Genomic DNA, 17823 nt, shown 5'->3' on the forward strand with positions numbered 1-17823 from the left:
TTGGGTACCCAATATATATTTGCATGGGTGTTGGGTCCCTTTCACACAAGGTTTTCCATGACCAATATATAATAGCATCCATCCACCCTATATATATGTATATGTATACCATGCCTTTAGAAAGTGGCATATTTGTCTTGCCTTAGAAATCCTTGGAAATTAGCTCTTCAATTAATATCCCAAAGTTCAAACAATATATAATGGCATTGATTAGGAAATAAATTATCCCCTAATTGTAGTGATTAGGATATATCTATCCCCTAATTTTAGAGATTAGCACAAACCATTAAATGGGTTTTCATGGTTAGGACATATCTATTCCCCTAATTGTAGAGATTAGGATTTAAGTATCCCCTAATTGTAAAGATTAGCATCAACTATTAAATGGGTCTTCATGGTTATGTATTTGATGATTCTCCCCATAGCATTCCTGATGCTCCTAATCTTGATTGTTATGGTGACATTAATCATACTTCTGATCCTAATCATGATTTTTCTGATGCTAATTACCATGATGATTGTGGAGAAGATCATACCTTCACATTCAAAAGCACAGAAGAAGAAGCCACTTGTTATATGGCTATGCATGCGGATGAACTATTTCACAACGGTAAGATCCGAACGTTGATCCAACTATCTATAATCGACCGCCCAAATGATCGCATCTTATATGCATTCGATCGACCCGGAAATTACTACCTTGATTATTGTACCTCTAATGGAGGCCTTAATCATCTCGAAAATATCAATAATTGTTGCATTGGTCACTCAAATCATCATGGGATTAATGACAATTGCTACATCAATCACTCATTACATTACCATGGGGCTAACCCCGATAGTGACATTTATCATTCGAGTACTCATCGAGGAATTATTGCTAATCATGGCATTAACCACTCAGATAATCATAGGGTTTGTGCTAATGAAAGCAATAATTACCCAATTTACAATGATATTAGTATGAAGGAAGGAAATAATTGCTCGAGTTATTGTGGAATTAGAGGTAATATTAATGGGCATAGCAATTATTGCTTGAATTGCAATCATTCAAATGATAACAATGACAATAATAAACATTCCCAAGGATTTAGTGCGAATCCCGACCTCGACATTTCAAAATATAACGGATTCAAAAACTTGTCCCAACACAACCCAGATTGCAATATTAATGGTGCATATTGCTCATTCAAAGATCAAGGCAATGAGATTATTGGCGCTAATCATGAGCCGGGTGAGATTAGAGCTAATTATGGAGGGATTAATAGTGATAAGGATGTCATTTACTACGGGATTAAAAGTGCCAATGACATTAATGCTTACAAAGAGTTAAGCTCAAATTCAACAAAATGTGTTTTTTCCGAGGGGACAAGATCTCCAACTCTATCGGAGATGAAAGGTATGGATCCAAAGAGATCGGCATTCCAAGATTTCCTTGGGGCAAATCCATTTCTTGTACTTAAAAAGAGGGATAAGTTAATTAGGAATGTGATTAAGGATAAGCATGGGGAATCATTAACTAAACCTAGCAATGTGACCAAAGGGAGAACTAGTAGTATTGAATGGAGGTTTCCATTGAAGGATCACAACAACAAGAAAAAGAACAACAACAAATCATCACCACAAGATCCATTGGAAAAGAAGAAGGCATTCCTTCCTTACAAGCATGGTCTCTTTGCATGCCTCTACCACTAGAACTCCCAACCAAAGTTGTTATAGGTATTGATTAATCCATTAAAAGCTAATCATTTTTTTTCAATCATATGTTTTCCATCTGATCATTCTTTTATATTGATCCGTACCATGTAATCTCATGATTCGTCACATTTTTGTAGAATGTAATCCAAAAAACATTTTGTTGTAGCAATACTTTCGTCGCAAAGCTTGATTTGATCCATTAACTCGAATTTCAATGCTGTGAAAATAATATTCATGCGATTGTCCGTGAACACTTCACAATTTCAATCACATTGCCCAAAGTTCATCTATTGTTTTCCTCATTCCATTGTGCTTTTCATCCATTTAAGTTTTACAAACACTTTGGGTTTGTCAATCACAATTGCATAACTTCGTGATTGTATCGCAATTCTTACTATGGATATTCCAAAGTCTTTGTGGTGCATCGATTAGCATTCATGGTGTCGTATCCATGGCAAATGTTGATTGTGTGTGTGTGTGTGTGTGTGTGTGTGTGTGTGTGTGTGTGTGTGTACGTACGTACGTATGTATGTATGTATGTTGCTTAAGATTCTCGATTCATAACTATGGTGTGACAATTTCAAGTTTGTGCTTGTCTTTTTTTAGCCAATGCAAAATTTCATCGATAGAAACATTTCTTTCTTATAGGCTTTTGCAATGCCTTTGTTATTTCTTGATCACACATTACTCACCCATAAATGTTTTATATGCCATTGGTTTTACCAACATTCCTAACCTTGATATTATAACTTGGAACTCACGCGTAGCATGTAGGTTTAATCAAACAAATTGCATCATACCACACACTCGAATTGTTTTGGTCTTGGTGGGACAACCAACCAAGCTACAACACTTTGTGTAACCTTGTAAAAATTATTGAATATTGTTATGGAAGGTAGTACAAGGTCCTGGTGAGTCATGGAGTTAGTAATGAGTTTACTTCTAAAAAAGATGTTAGATGGGACTATCAATTTGTTGTCCATGGGACAAAAAGATAAATTGTTAAATGTAATACGCTGGTAGGTAAGGCTAGTAGGTGAGGAAGGTAGAGTTTAGGAAAACGCCGAGTTTCGAGCCTCACAGTCAGCCGACGGCTCGGCTCTGTATGAAGAAAAAGTATGTAAACCGAGGTCTGCGTACCTCGACAAGGGGGATACCTAGATCATTCTGAGCGAAAGTAATATCATAGGAGCAAGCTCTGTACGTACTGTTTCCGGCTGAGGCCGAGTACTGTAATCGTTGTAAGCTTTATCATGGAATATAAGTTTCGTCTTTTCTAAACTTCTATTTGTGTATTCTCCCCGTACTCGTAAATTGGGCTACGTTCATACTTAACGGGTTGTAGCCCGTGTACGATCCTTGTTCTCCTCTCTTTTTCTCTGTGTAGAAGAAGCTTCCACGTAACACGATCCCTTGACACCGATAGCTTGTGGGCTCATCGAAGGTGTTTTTCAAAGGAACAGATAACACAATTTGGCACGACCGGTTACAATTTGGCACCCACTAATAATCAACGCCACACACTGAATATAACTCCTTCCCTTGTGCATTGAATACATTTACTTTCCTTATACTCCTATGTTTCCTTGCCAGTCTTTCCACAAGTTTTACACCTACATAAACTCCCTCCCCATTTTTCCCACTCTTCCTAATATATTCAAAATTTAGATTTATACTTCATGAATATTGTGGTTTTTGAATCATTAGAATGATGAGCTACTTATCCCATCCCATGTCAAGCTCCAACTAGCTCTTTGATGTGAGAGACACAGTATTGATTATCACTCCGATCACAATGCATATAGTCATCCCCATGTATGAAATAATACCTATTTGTTGCATACACTGAACTCAATCGACACATGTTAACATTCATCCCACAACCCCACCAATACTATCGTTGGGGGATGAATGTGTTAACATGTGTCGATTGAGGAGGTTGATCTGAGCAATAGTCAAAACCCATGGCTATCGTTGAAATAAGAGGAAACATGAGACTTACATAGAAAATGGAGTGGTGGCAAAAATACAAACTCTATTACTTAGTTCTCTTGTATTACATTATATGTCAATGAGGTGTCTATGTGTGAGCAATCTAAAGGGGCGCGACTCATTGACAAGTACCACAACAATATTAAAGCTCTACCATATGTTATTAGCTTGGGACCCTTGTGAACGTACACACAAAGTGTACATGTATTAGCACATGCACACCTGCCAACCATAAAGCGCAAACATGCTCACCCTTGACCTTGGGAGCTAGACTAAAAAACTTGATAGATCTGTCAAGCTTTTGAGCCTTGGAAGTAACCTTTGAGCCCAAACATGCTTGCCTTCTTGTACCACCAATAATAGAATTGCTTAACCAATGCATGTTCACATGCTTAATGCCGATCCAAATGTTTAGGGATGTAATACACCCTCTTGTCATTTTCATTGTTCTCCTCAGTAGCGTCAAGACAAAATGTTTGGGAATTGAATCCTACATAGGTTCAAGCAACTCCTAAATTATCTCATCCTCAAAGAGATGCTTGTATTTACCTCATGAGTCATAGTTCAAGATAAGACACGTGACAAGTATTGCATGTTTTTGGTTGATTGATTCAGTTCTAATTTTGGGATGTATTGTGCATCGTCCTCTATATGCATCATTTCCTTTTATTGCCCACGAGTTACCATGTCATTGTATCGAAGTTGTTTCCCTATTTGCAAGATTTATAGGTCGTGAGATCCTTCTTCATTCATTGTATAAACGGTAACATGCAAAGGCTATATGTATAGGTTGTGAGATCCTTCTTTATTCATGTATTTTTATCACTTTGAGAAATATGCATTGCTTAGACAATAACATGGGAATCTCCATGTTTGGATTCTATTAAAATCATTTTGTAATTGTGGAGTAATTGCCTTGTCTATCTTTAGGTACACCCACATACCTTTCGTGGAGTAAATGTGGCCAGTGGTGTTGGTTTGCACAAAACTTGACATGATCTTGAATATTTGTAATTCAAACTGTAACAATTTTTAGCTTTTCATGCATATCTTATGGGAAATCAGTAAATCATATGGTGAGTGTGGTTTTGGTTCAAATCCATACATTATCATAAATGCCTACCATTAAATTATTGGAGTGGTATGTGTGCAAATTGGATCCTGGGACATAACCCTCCCATCTTTCCCCACTATTGGAGTTGTGTATGTTCTACTTAAGAATTAGGAAAATGTTCATGTCAACAACACATCATGCCGCGAATGAGCTCCAATGATTTGTGCATGTTATACAACATATATAGTTAATCGGTATTTGGAGCATTTTTATGTCCCTTCCATACACAAACACATGCAAGCATGCATATGAAGTAACGGGGTACATGTTGCTTAAAATCAATCAAGAAACAAGCATGAAAAGAAGATGGATCAATTACTTCTCTTAAAAAACACAAGAATGATATGTCACAATTATTTCATGATAATAAGACTAGCATAACGATCAATAATGTATATTGTAAGACCCAAGGAAGGGCCTCACTATCAACTCACGACATTAAGCATCAATAAGTTGTGCAAGGATCGGCAACTTCACTCTTGCGGTCAAAGGAAACTCATCAACAACCAACTAGTGAAAGCGAAGCATTAATTACTCAAGCGACATATAACTCGTTTGAAAATACTCTTTATCACGGTGATGAGCATCAACCGATCAAGTGATGACCAACAAAAACTTCTCTCTCGGGAAGACTCTTAGATGGTCCGCACTACAACATCGAAAGTCATAAATTCGAGAGAGTCACAGAGGTTTGATCCTCGCCAGGGGGCTAGGGCCTCGTTCTTTGTAGATGCATCGCAAAATCGGTCGATCCAAGCAGCCTATATCGATCCCTTGACCTTGCGATTCATGAGCTTATCATCATCATCATTCGAAGGTCGTCTCGCGCTAGTAGGAGAGCATCCAGACAGAAGGAGAATGGGATATGATCGGCAGACGGAAGGCCATCTAAGAGCATTATATCATAGTGACCCGATGCCAGATTTCGGCCGGGTCGGCTCGGGTCCTGGCACTCGTGTGCGAGTCTTTCGGAGAGAGTAGATTAGAGAAGAGAAGAACTTAGAAGAGTAGAGAAGAGAAGAGCTTAGAAGATTAGAGAAGAGTAGAGTGTCCTTAACTTAGAGGCAGTTTACACCAGGCGCCCCCCCTCCCCCTTCTTCTCTTTCACCCAATAAATATAGAAACAGATCTCTGCTTTTTCCCCTGTTTCCCCCTGTTTCTGCCATCGCTCGCATCTTCAAGGTATGTTCCCCCTCTCTTCTTCTGGTTTCTTTCTTCCTTCCTTCCCTGTCCCATTTCTAGGGTTTGGTCTGGCTCTCCTTCTTCTTCTTGTTCTTCTTGTTCTTCCTCGGAAAAAGGCTTCTCTCTCCGCCTCTGTTGCTTATGTTTCAAGGATTCATCAATGAGAAGTAACGAAAATTTTCAGAAACGACCCTTCCTTTTAGGGGCTTTTTAAGGCATGCTGGTATCTGTAGTGATCTGTTTATTTCTCATGTTTAGAGAAAACATTCAGGCCTTTTGCATTCCCTTTGGAATGTTTTCCAGAGTTCGATTTCAAGTTATTTCTCTTCTGTTTATTGTCTGTATAATCCTTCTTTGGAAAGAATTCAAAAAAAAATCTTAAATTGGGGATTTGTTTTAGGGTTTCCTTTCCATTTTGATTTTCTTCTTCGAGAATATATCAGAAAATTTCCTGATTTCTGCAGATTAAAGAGTCGTACTCTGTGATACTTTTCTGTTCTCAGTTTTTTCGCCACCATTTTCCCATTCTCTGCAGTTATTTAGTGTTAGTTCATTTAACTCCTTTTGCTGAACTTAGGATAAGATGTTCACATTGTTCTCACTTTTCCTCAGGTTTGTAACATTATACCTGTACATACATTCTCTACAGTTTACTATTTTCACATAAATTAAAGATGAATCCATGTATATCAAAAGGGGTGTTTACTATATTTCTTCTTCTTGTAATTATTATAGAGACAATAGAATCGCGTTGAGCAATTTCTGTTCAAATCACATGCTCTACCCCACTGAGTTATCTTTCTCGATATTTAGCCAGAACGTCTTAAACCCGTTGGGAATAAAGTAATATGGATTCGTGGACAAAACAAGAAAATGTTTTCCTTGTAGATATTGGGAAATATATTTGGTTTTTGTGGAAGCGGCCATTTATATCTATTTGTTTTGTGAATTGCATCAACTGCCTTCATTTCATGAAGCTACGACTTCATCATATGGTACTGGTAGCTGTTGAAGTAAACAAATAAATTTGTTAGGTCCAGATTTTGTATATTTATATTGTTCTTTGATTAATTTTGGTAGGGCTTATATTTTGTGTTAATACCATTGCTGTGATTTTATATTTCTTTGCATTGCATGAATCTTTACACTTTTGAAGAAAGTCTTGAATTGTTCATAAAGATATGAGACATATCAAATTGCATGCTTATTTATACATGATTTGCAATGATACAGCTCAAACGTAGCGAACATGCCAAGGTATGATGAGCGATCTGGGCCAACACGACTCTATGTTGGTCATATCTCTCGACGCACACGGAGCCGTGACCTTGAAGATATTTTTAGTAAATATGGCAGGTATGTAAACGCGCATATCTTACATAATGGATGACACCATGAACTGAAATCCTAACAGTCAACATGTCATTTTCATGTTGGTATGTTTGTTTTAAAGTTTGATTTTCATTGTGGTGACATTGATTGATATTATGACTTGAAGTTTGGATCGTCATTGTCCATATGTGTGTGATTTTGAAGCTTGATTTTTCATTGTCCTTCCATATGTATGTTTTGAAGGTTGATTTTTTATTTCCCTTCCATTTATATGATTTAAAGTTGGATTTGTCATTGTCCTTCGTTATGTGTGAGTTAAAGTCCTATTTATCATTGTCACTTTGCTATGAACCCTGATTTCTCATGTTCATATTGGTGCATATTTTATAGAGTTTCATTTGTCATTGTCCTTCAGCATATATGATTTACGGTTCAATTTCTGGATAATAGGATTGCCCATTCTGATAGATTTCTCTAGGGAGAATAGGAACGTGTGGTGTTTTGAGATAGGGCATTTTTGGGGCGAGTGGTCATGTGAATTTGTGACACAAAAAGAGATATATAATGGGTTTCGTACTACGTGCATCTGTTAACTTCAGAGATGATGTTGTTGAAGGTCTGATGGAGGTTAAATATTTTGGTGGTCATGGTGATTTTTGGTGGCCTCCATCACATGGGTAGACTTGCAATGATGCTTTTGATGTATGTGTCGTCGTATGGTGTTTTCATGGTGGAGTTACGAGAGTCATGGTGGAAAATTTGGAAAAATGGTGTTTGGCTCATCTCATGGGCAGTAGTATCTGGTTACTTGCTTGACATGGACTTGATTGACGCAGAGTACGAGACGTGGACATGAAGCATGACTTCGCCTTCGTAGTATGTATACCATTCCCTTTGGTTTCCATTCTGTGAATCCTGTTAAATTTGATACTTTTAAGTTGTTTTTCAATCTGAGTTGTGTTAAGAAATGTTATATTGAAATTTCTCTATATTCTCTGATACATGTTAAAAACCTGTTATTCGTAAATTTTCTCAAGTCTTTTTGGAATTGCAAGCAGGATTTTGGTGATTCTAGAGATGCTGATGATGCTAGACATTACCTAAATGGTCGAACATTCGATGGAAGCAGAATTGTTGTGGAATTTGCCAAGAGGGTATGCATCTATATTTAAATAGATGCTTGATTACAATGCCACCTTCATTCTATAACCTTGAATTGCATATTGCAGTCCCATTACGACATTACTTTTAGCTAAATTACTCATCAATTGTTGTCAGCTATGGTTCTTTAAACGTAAACATAGATTATTATCAAGTGTGATTGTTGAAATATAGAGCATTATTTAGTTCATCTATTTTGGATGACCTAGGGTCCTAGGGGTGATGGTGGTTCCCGGGATTATGTTGGGAGAGGCCCGGCCCCTGGTACTGGTAGGTGTTACAATTGTGGTCACGATGGACATTGGGCTAGAGATTGCAAGGCAGGAGATTGGAAGAACAAATGCTATAAATGTGGGCAGCAAGGACACATAGAGCGGAACTGCAATAACAGTCCCAGGTAAATGACATTCTGGTCAATTTGTTTTGTGTACATATTTCTGTCACAGGTTTGTTTTGGGCCAATTTTTGGCCTTAGAAGACTTTAATATATCTTTCTTTCTTTCTTTCTAAATCTAATGATTTTCTCTTGTTTGTCATATCCTACTACTTTTAAAAATCTTAAAAAGGTTTGTTTGTGTTCTAGGAGAAAATATGTTTTCCTTAGTTACCTGTGAGTGGTTTTCTAAGTCTGAACGATTTGCTATTCAACATTTTGTGATATCACACTATGTAAATATAAAGTTTATTTTTTGGGTGCCCCATCGGCTTTACAGTTTTTTGATGAAATGTGTTTCCATTGTTACACTATTGTTAATTATTCTATGGTTTGTCTTCACTTTTTTAACATTTGATAAACCCTAAGTTTGATACTGGGAAATCATTAGCAGAGTTGGATAACTGGCTGGTTTTGTTCATTGTTCACATTGTTATTTTGAAAAAACTCGTCAATTTCAAGTTCTCTGCAATGAATTGCAAGGAACTTTGCCCTAGTCCTCCCTATCATTGTCTTTTTGGTCTTTGAATTGCTTTCTCGGAGCGAAATGTTCTGCAATGACATTCCCATTTATGATAAATAAGTAGGGAGGAGCAAAGTGATCCTTTTTGTGTACCATTAAATGTTTAAACTTGCCATGATATCATTTATAATGAATGTTCCAAAACTTAATAGCTGTGTGCATCAATCTGATCTAATTGTTGGTTAACATTTTTGGAATTCTTCACACTTCTATGCAAAAAGATCAGGTGACTCCTTGATACCAAAAGGCACGTGTATATATCTTGGCTAAGGTGATCTTAATGTTTAATATGTTTTTATTCATTGTTTTGACAGGGCCAAAAGAAGTGCATCTCGATCTCGATCTCGTTCAAGGTCTCCATTGAAAGGAAGGAGGCGTAGGAGTAGAAGCCATAGCTATAGTCCAAGACGCAACAGATACAGGTAAGGAATTCTGTGCTCTTTGATGTGTACTCTATATCATTGATTTGAGATGTTCGTTGTAGTTTTGGTTTCTTTTGTCTTTTTTCAATTAATGAACTTAAGTGTGAATGTTTGACAGTACAGTTTCATTTTAATCTCTCCTTATTTTTTAACTACAATCAAACCTAAATATTCTCATTTGAGCATGTGCTTGTATTGTTCCCCTGATTTTAATTCCTCTATTAATATGCTGAGAATTTCTGTTTTCTTTTCTCGAATAAGGTGGGTCATTCAATCTTCACATTGAATATTTGCTAGTAATTCAACTGTTTCTGATCTTCATTTGAATCTTTGCTAGTAACTCCCCTTATTTTAATTCCAATTTTCCTTTTTGAATGCTTTGAGTGTTTTTTAAATTGTCTTTCGTTCTTCTGATTACAATTTAATTTGTTGTCTGTTTTTCTATTGCAATTGAAGCCCTTGTTTCTTTCCAGTTATAACATACATAATATGCTTGTTTTTCTATATATTATTATATAGTCGATCGCCCAGAAAAGAAGCTGTTAACTCACCTAGCCCTGATCAAAAGAGACGAAGTGAGAGCCGCAGCCTATCTCGCAGCCCAAAAAGGACACGTTCACGGAATCCGTCTCGTAGTCCTCCCCGGAGGAACTATTCACATAGTCCAACTCAAAGCCCCCGACAAAGAACCCGTTCGCATAGTCCGCTGGTTAACCCCCCTAAAAGGGGCCATTCGCAGAGTCCGGCCCCCAATGATGAGAACCCTGCAAGGAACCATTCAATTAGTCCAGTTCGTAAAGAAGATCGTAGAGATATTTCTCCCAGCTCACCTCGCAATGCATGGAGTCCGAATAATAATAGTGAGCGTGATGATGATGCTGGTCGTGGTGCTGCAAGCCGTAGTGCTAGTAGTAGCCCTCAGCGTGATAATGGACTACATCAAGATTATGTGTCTCCTCAGAATGGAAATAGTCCAAGCCGCTCTGGTTAAAGTTCATGATGGGAAATTTGGCAGTTTGATGATGTAAAATGCTTTTCAAGTTGCCATCTTGAATGATTGAAAGGCTGCTCAACTCCCATTCAAACTGAGCTGGGGTGAACAAGGGTACACTATCTGATTAGTTAATGGCAGGTGTCTTTTAGAGTTTTACAATTTAGAACATATCCAATTTGGGCATTGAACATGTGCTTGAGTCTACCATCAAAGGACTTAACTGTCTTTTGGATAATTGGTTAAGTGTTTGATAGGGTTAGCTTACAGTATATACTTCATGGAAGAGATTGGCTTGTGTTACTGGTTTAATAATTCTATTGCATAATTCAAACTTTTATTATTCTGAAAGATTAGGCTTTATCCACACAATTCAAAATTGACAATTTATTTTAAGAGATTGTATTGTCTTGTTCTTGTTGTGAACGTAAGAATTTGAACAGCCCTAAGGAAGTTTTTGGGATGTTAATAGGCTGTGCTTAACTGGAATTATGAATTCACGAAGTGAAGTTTCCAGCACATCATTTAGAGGGGCTGGGTTTAATGTCATGTTGACATGTTTTTAGGAAAATAGGATGCTGGGACTAGTGGAATTAAATTTGTGGTTTCAAAATGGTCACAACTTGGCTGAAGGAAGTCTGCACTTAAAATATGTTTTGTGATAGATAAGGTTGATCAATCATTAAGCAAATCAAGGCGTTAAGATGTGGTCATCACTACCATTGGTAAGCAAAGCTTGAAAGAATGGATGTGTAGTGTTGGATAATTCATTTCAGAAGAAATCCCTCATGATGTAATGTGTGACATATTGTGTGTTGGGCCTAACATTAGGATGCAAACATATTGGAATAGCGTTTGAGGGTGAAGCAAAGTTTAAATGTGGGGAATGAGGTGGCAAGATAGAACTATAATAAGTGATTAGTCATCAATAATCACTTCGAGCCTTGATTAAGGAGTGCAACATCTTCATAAATCACAATTTTAATGGCCATGGGGTAAGTGACTTGTCTATGTATCTCCATGTAGTTAATTGTTATTGAGCTATCAAACAAGCCCTATCATGGTTTGGACTCTAGAGAGAGAACATATTTCAATGCTTTTTTATCACCTCACTCACATTTTGCATCTTATGTGGCTTGACGTAAAGATTTGTCTCTCTTATTTATCTTTCACACCCCGATATCATATGAAATAAGGGAAAATGAATAAGGTGGGGCTAGTTATGCAATATTTTCAATTGTTAGTTCTCTCATTGTATGAGATGGTGTTTAAAGAGGATTTTTGTATACGCATGAGAAATCCTTGAAACAATGTTTCCTAAAAATTAATATAACAATGTATGTAAGATCACCCTCCAATTAGGGGAGAAGAGCATAGGTAATCGATATAGAGAAAGGGAAGATCTAGAATTAACGTGACCAACTCTTTTTATGTATTAGAAACCATTGAAACCATGTTTCATATCACACTCCAACTAGAACATGAGTTATGGTGAACAAGAGAGACTAGAAGTAAAGTGCCCAACTTTTTTTTATGCATTAGAAACCGTTGAAACTATGTCTCTTAATACAATAATGTCTACCATACATCAATCTAATCACGAGAGGAACAATGGTGAGAAACAAAGAGAAAGGAAGGATCTAGAAGTAGTGTGCCCAACTTATATGTATTACAAGATTCACTCTTTACTTGTCTAATCCACATAAGCTCTTGACAATCGACTTAGAAAGAGTTCCTACTTGTGGATGTGCTATACTAGCCTATTGTCCATGGAAAATAATCATATTCGTCTCTTAAGTGAAAATGATAAACTCCAAACTGATAATTTTGTTACAATGTGAGGGTCGAATCCAATTGTAAGCATATTTGCTTGTTTGATAGAGCTACTAGAATCTATTTCGTGCTATTCTATAGGACAAGCTTCTAGTAAAGAATAAAAGTAAAGAGTCATGGAAGTCGTCAATAAACATATGTTGTATTATGTTTATAAAGACTCAATTCAGAGCACAATTGCATTTTTGGAAATGATACAATTTTTTAATATTGTGTGTGTTTGTGTGTATTCAATAGATTATTCGTATAGTAATTCAATAAAAAATGAAGAAATATAAATAAAAAACAAATGTGATCTAAGCAGTAAGAATAAGAATCATGTAGAAGCATTGAATGGTGACGGGTGTCATCAATAAACATTTGTTATAAGGTGTTTATAAAATTCAACGCTCAATTGGATTTAAGGAAATGATACAATTTGTGAATTGTGTGTGTGTGTGTGTGTGTGTGTGTGTGTGTGTGTGTTTTAAGTATTCAATAGATCATTTGTATAGTAATTCAATCAAATGTGAAGAAACATAGATAAGATCAATAGTGATCTATTAAAAGTAGAATGATTCTATGATCTATCTCTGTGAGCATTTATGAATTGTATGTGACTTAATTTTGAAAACTTTAATATCTATATATAGTTATCAATAAAATTATTTTCAGATTCTATGGAAATATTCACTTTGTCATTTTTTTCTTCATCAATTCCTCATTCTTTACTTCCTCTCGAGCCTTTGATTGATTCCTTAACACTCGATTGAGAATACCTTGAGAGGAGTCCAACTTTTAGTTTGAGCTACCATGCCATTTTGTGACCATGGTCTATAATATCATACATTTGATCATTGTAAATGCATCTTTCTCAACATTTTTCGTACACTAGACTTTTGACTACATGAGAACCTTTGCGTTGAATGCCTCATTTTCAATAGTAATAGCTACGGCTTTTATTTTATTTTAAAATTCCTTCAATTTTGATCTACAATTGATCATGGCATGGTTACATCATGGATCTTCGCTTTACCTCATGACATCATACAAAGGAGAATTCTATAGTTTTCAATCCTTTCATCACTTTTAGGAGAAAGAATTTAGTTCAAATAAAAGGTTGTGCAATCTTGTTATTAAGCCACAAATATTGTCTACGTTGAATATTGAAATTATCATACCTTGATTGATATCCATACTAGTTCATACCATGGCATTTGACAAGTGTTGATCCTTTATACCATAAGACATCGGTCTCCGATGACCACAAGCTTCGATATGAGTCCATTTTACAATTTAAGAAATTTTGAATTACGATGAAGTTTTACAACGTTAGATAACCCATGTTATCATTTTTTGAATGAATTTGCAACAAACAATAGCCCACGAACTCATGCAACATGCTTAATTGTTGAGCATTGATGATTAGGCTAGTCGAAATTTCATTTGAGTTATTCTAGACCTTGTCTCTCCATCAATTCTAAATGCTATCCTCAAGATATCTTTTCCAATTAAAGGACCTTCATTTATTGTTGCAGCTCATTAAGACTAATGATAACTTTTTGGAGAGTTAAATTTCCTTCCCTTTTCCTAAACCTCAACACCTAATTTGCAATATGAACTTGTATGATATAGTGGTTTATCATATCGTAATTTGGAAAAAATCATTCAATGTAGAAAAGAATTCTCATTTTCAAACCTAAATGAACTAGCGGTATAATGCTAGATTTTACATTTCAAAACTATGCATGTATCAAGATTCTATGTATAAAACTAGATATGCACATCTAACATGGAACATTGCACAAGGTATTTAGATCAATTGTGAAACACGTATAAACACACCTAAGCATTTGTCAAACCTATTTATTGTCTATCATCAATTGTGCGGGTTACCTATAAGCATCGAAGGAAAAAGTCATAAAGAGGTAATGATGGAATGATTCTCTAACAATGAGTGAATGTCAAGATAGAGAGGAGAAAGGGACGCATGAGAGCATGTGCATGCACTTACGAGGAAAGAGACGAGATGGTGGATTTAGGATCGATTACGGACCATTCAAGGATATTCACATTAAAGGGTTACAATGCCATCATAATACCATGGAGGGCCCAACTTTGCGATTTTAAACGCAAGACAAGGGAAGAAAGAGAGATGAAATACATGCTAATGTAGGCATGACCTTGTTCTTACCCTAAGATAGAGCATCTTAGTGTAATTGCCATAATCATATTAGAGAATAACGCATATTGCTCATACAAAGAGAGTGAGATGTTATATTGTATGATTAGGAAGGTGTAAATTCGGGGGTCTCCATATGTTAGTGTGTTAGTTATAGGATATATTGTGACTATAGGAGGCGTCCTCTTAGGAAACTCCATTGCGATGTGAAATTCATCAAGGATGAAACTAGTTTTGGGCTTCATCTCTTGTAACTCCTAAAGTGTAACATGTGAACTATCGACATTGAATCACACTTGCACTTGATTGGCAATATATTATTGTTAGTTCCCTTTTGGGAAGAGCCATGACAAACTCTAATCAAAATAAGAATAACACATGTCTATAAAACTCTTTCATATGTCATGCATAATGGATTAGATAGAGTAACCATCACTAAGATGTTGGAGAAATAATGTTGGTAACTAGGACATTCACTAATTATCAAGTTGTCAATGGTTAACCAATTGTCTCCCTTGCAAAATGTTTTTGCAATTGTCTTTATTTTGCATATATTATTAGACATCCTTGCAAAGGAGAGAGCTAAGAGGAAGGATGCTTGGAAGAGGAGGGCTAGCTTATTACATTACAACCAAATACTAATGCAACTACTAAAAGATTAAGGAAAGTAATGGTTTAAGGGTAGGAATGACAAATCAAAATAAGGGAGACTTAACGATGCATGAATGAAAATAATTGTCATATGGTGAATCGTGATGCTCATACTACGTGATGGACTATTAACGACAATTACAATAAGGTATCTAATGGCATTTAGATGGAATCTCCTTAATGTTTCCAAAATATTTATTGTAGGTATATGTCGTCTTCCTGCAAAACAACAAGAGATTTCGGTATGATGTAGCCATCACACCCTCAAGCCTGAGATTGTTAGAATAATGCACAAACAAACATCGTTTTTTTTTGTTAATAGATGCAATCAATACAAATTTTTTAATAGTGACCAAACAATCAATATCTTGTTTCTTTCATAGTGACCAAACACCATTGAGCTCGATAATTTGGTGCAAAGGGATGATGAAGATTACATGGCTAATATTTTCAAACAAACGAAAGCAATATCTTTGTGTGGGTAGTCTCCAAGCCCGACACTGATCTCATGGGAGAACAACTCTTAGATTGTATTTTTTTCCCATGCATAGATTATTTAATATAAATTATATAAACTTATTTATTAATAATAAAAATCATTCTAAAGATTTTTTCAATATGCGGTTGATTATGTTGATCAAAGTTAAATCAATTGACTGTATATATATTTTATATCCAAAACATATTGTATGTATTCAATTTATAGCACAAACATTTTAAAGTTAGTTCATATGATTGCAATAAAAACAAAATAAAAAAACCAAATGTTGTGGCTCACCTAAAATTGGTCGTGGCTTGCAACATTCCACTTTTTTTTCTAATAGTTTCGGAATGATGAATTTTTAGGCATTACTTATTGGGACTATATTACTTGTATATTTACAGCATTCCTATTTAGCATATTATAAGTTTGTTTATAACTGAAATATTTTCAGCAGCATTAGATGTCAAAAATATTAGCATTTACTATTGGTAGAAAGATTGATGCTAACAATTACCAAAGCTTGCGGCATTTAATTTATTGCCAGAAATGTCAACATTAAAATGGCCATAATACGAAGTTTTTTTCGATAGAACTAAATTTCTAGAGTTTCAATTGAAAAAGAAAAAAATGTTGAAATATCTCCAGATAAATATGCCATTAAATAGTTGTGATTTCGATATGATTGTGAATTTAGGAAAGAATACCACTTATCATTATCACTAGCTTTGGGCATGTTGAATAACGAGAAGTTTCATCTAATGGTCAATGTTATTGGAAATTGCCTTTAAGAAGGCATGTTGATGGTAAACATGTCTCGTACGATGGTCAAGATATTAAAAGTTACTTTTAAAAGCAATGTTATCATTTTCCACTCGCGTGCTATTTATACATCTTCGTTTTTAAAAGGCACAACTATCATTGTTCACTCCTCTTCTATATGTTTATGGCCGACAAGTTTCAACTAATTGTCAATATTGCAAGAAAAACTCCTTTCAAAGTGCTACACATTGATGGTCAACATGTTGCACATTGTGGTAGAATGCATGGAAACAATTAAAACATGTTTCATCTAGCACACAATGTTATTAGAATTTGACTTTTAGAAGGCACCCACTTTTGCTTAGGCTGTTGTATAACACCATTGTTAGGGTAAAAAACTTAGCATGCATGAACACATTGCACAAACCCAAAAACCCAATGCTTACCCCTCACAACTCGAAGCGGGTTGACTATTGCAAGTTATAACAACCTAAATGTGGATTGATAATTTCAACATGATAAAGTTATGAGCAGTGAAAATAAAAAATGTGTAGGGATATCTAGGTCCTCTTGTATATAAGGCATAAATCCAATGCTTCCATGTTGAGATTTAATATGTATTGTCTGGTTAAATAAGATAACGAGGGTGGCGAACATGGCACGTGTTAACGTTCTACACATTATTCCAATCCCGTTCAAATCAAATGACGTCATTTACCAATTTAAAGTTAAAAAAAATTTAAGCGATCATAGTGAAAAAGCTTTAAGAATGTGAGTGAGGAAGGTTTTATACGAAGGGGAAAGAATCAAAGCTCGATGTAATTCTTTGAGAGAGAACAAAAAGGTGTGAGATATCAAAGAGATGCACTCAGGCACCATCGTCATATATCAATTTTACATTTAATGACACTCGATAAGTTCCCCCCCCCTTCTACTTTTGCCCAAGTCAAAACCTCAAGGTCGAGATGATGTAGAAAACGAATCAAAATTCGTTATATGTACGAGGCCAAGGGAGAGACAAATAGAGATGTGAGAGCACATCTTCCTAAAGCACATTAAAGTTCAATAGCTACACAAAGCGCTTAAA

General features: G+C 35.8%; 1 protein-coding gene across 2 annotated transcripts; it reads left to right on the forward strand.

Moving 5' to 3' along the window:
- Positions 1-7180: 7180 nt before the first annotated feature.
- Positions 7181-10849, forward strand: LOC147853806 (uncharacterized). Of its 2 annotated transcripts, none has more exons than XM_087332197.1 (6): positions 7181-7342; positions 8155-8194; positions 8377-8472; positions 8689-8876; positions 9750-9857; positions 10377-10849. In XM_087332197.1, the coding sequence occupies exons 1-6, from the start codon at positions 7236-7238 to the stop codon at positions 10846-10848; spliced, it is 1011 nt and encodes a 336-aa protein (XP_087188323.1). In that variant the 5' UTR covers positions 7181-7235; the 3' UTR covers position 10849. The 2 variants fall into 2 exon arrangements, with proteins under 2 accessions (XP_087188323.1, XP_087188324.1); XM_087332198.1 differs by having other exon boundaries at positions 7194-7342; positions 7935-8194.
- The last annotated feature ends 6974 nt before the right edge of the window (positions 10850-17823 follow it).

This window comes from Azolla caroliniana, unplaced genomic scaffold, assembly GCF_043228905.1.
Source record: "Azolla caroliniana isolate FFs.n. ecotype wild unplaced genomic scaffold, voAzoCaro1.0.p SCAF_16, whole genome shotgun sequence".
NCBI lineage: Eukaryota > Viridiplantae > Streptophyta > Polypodiopsida > Salviniales > Salviniaceae > Azolla > Azolla caroliniana.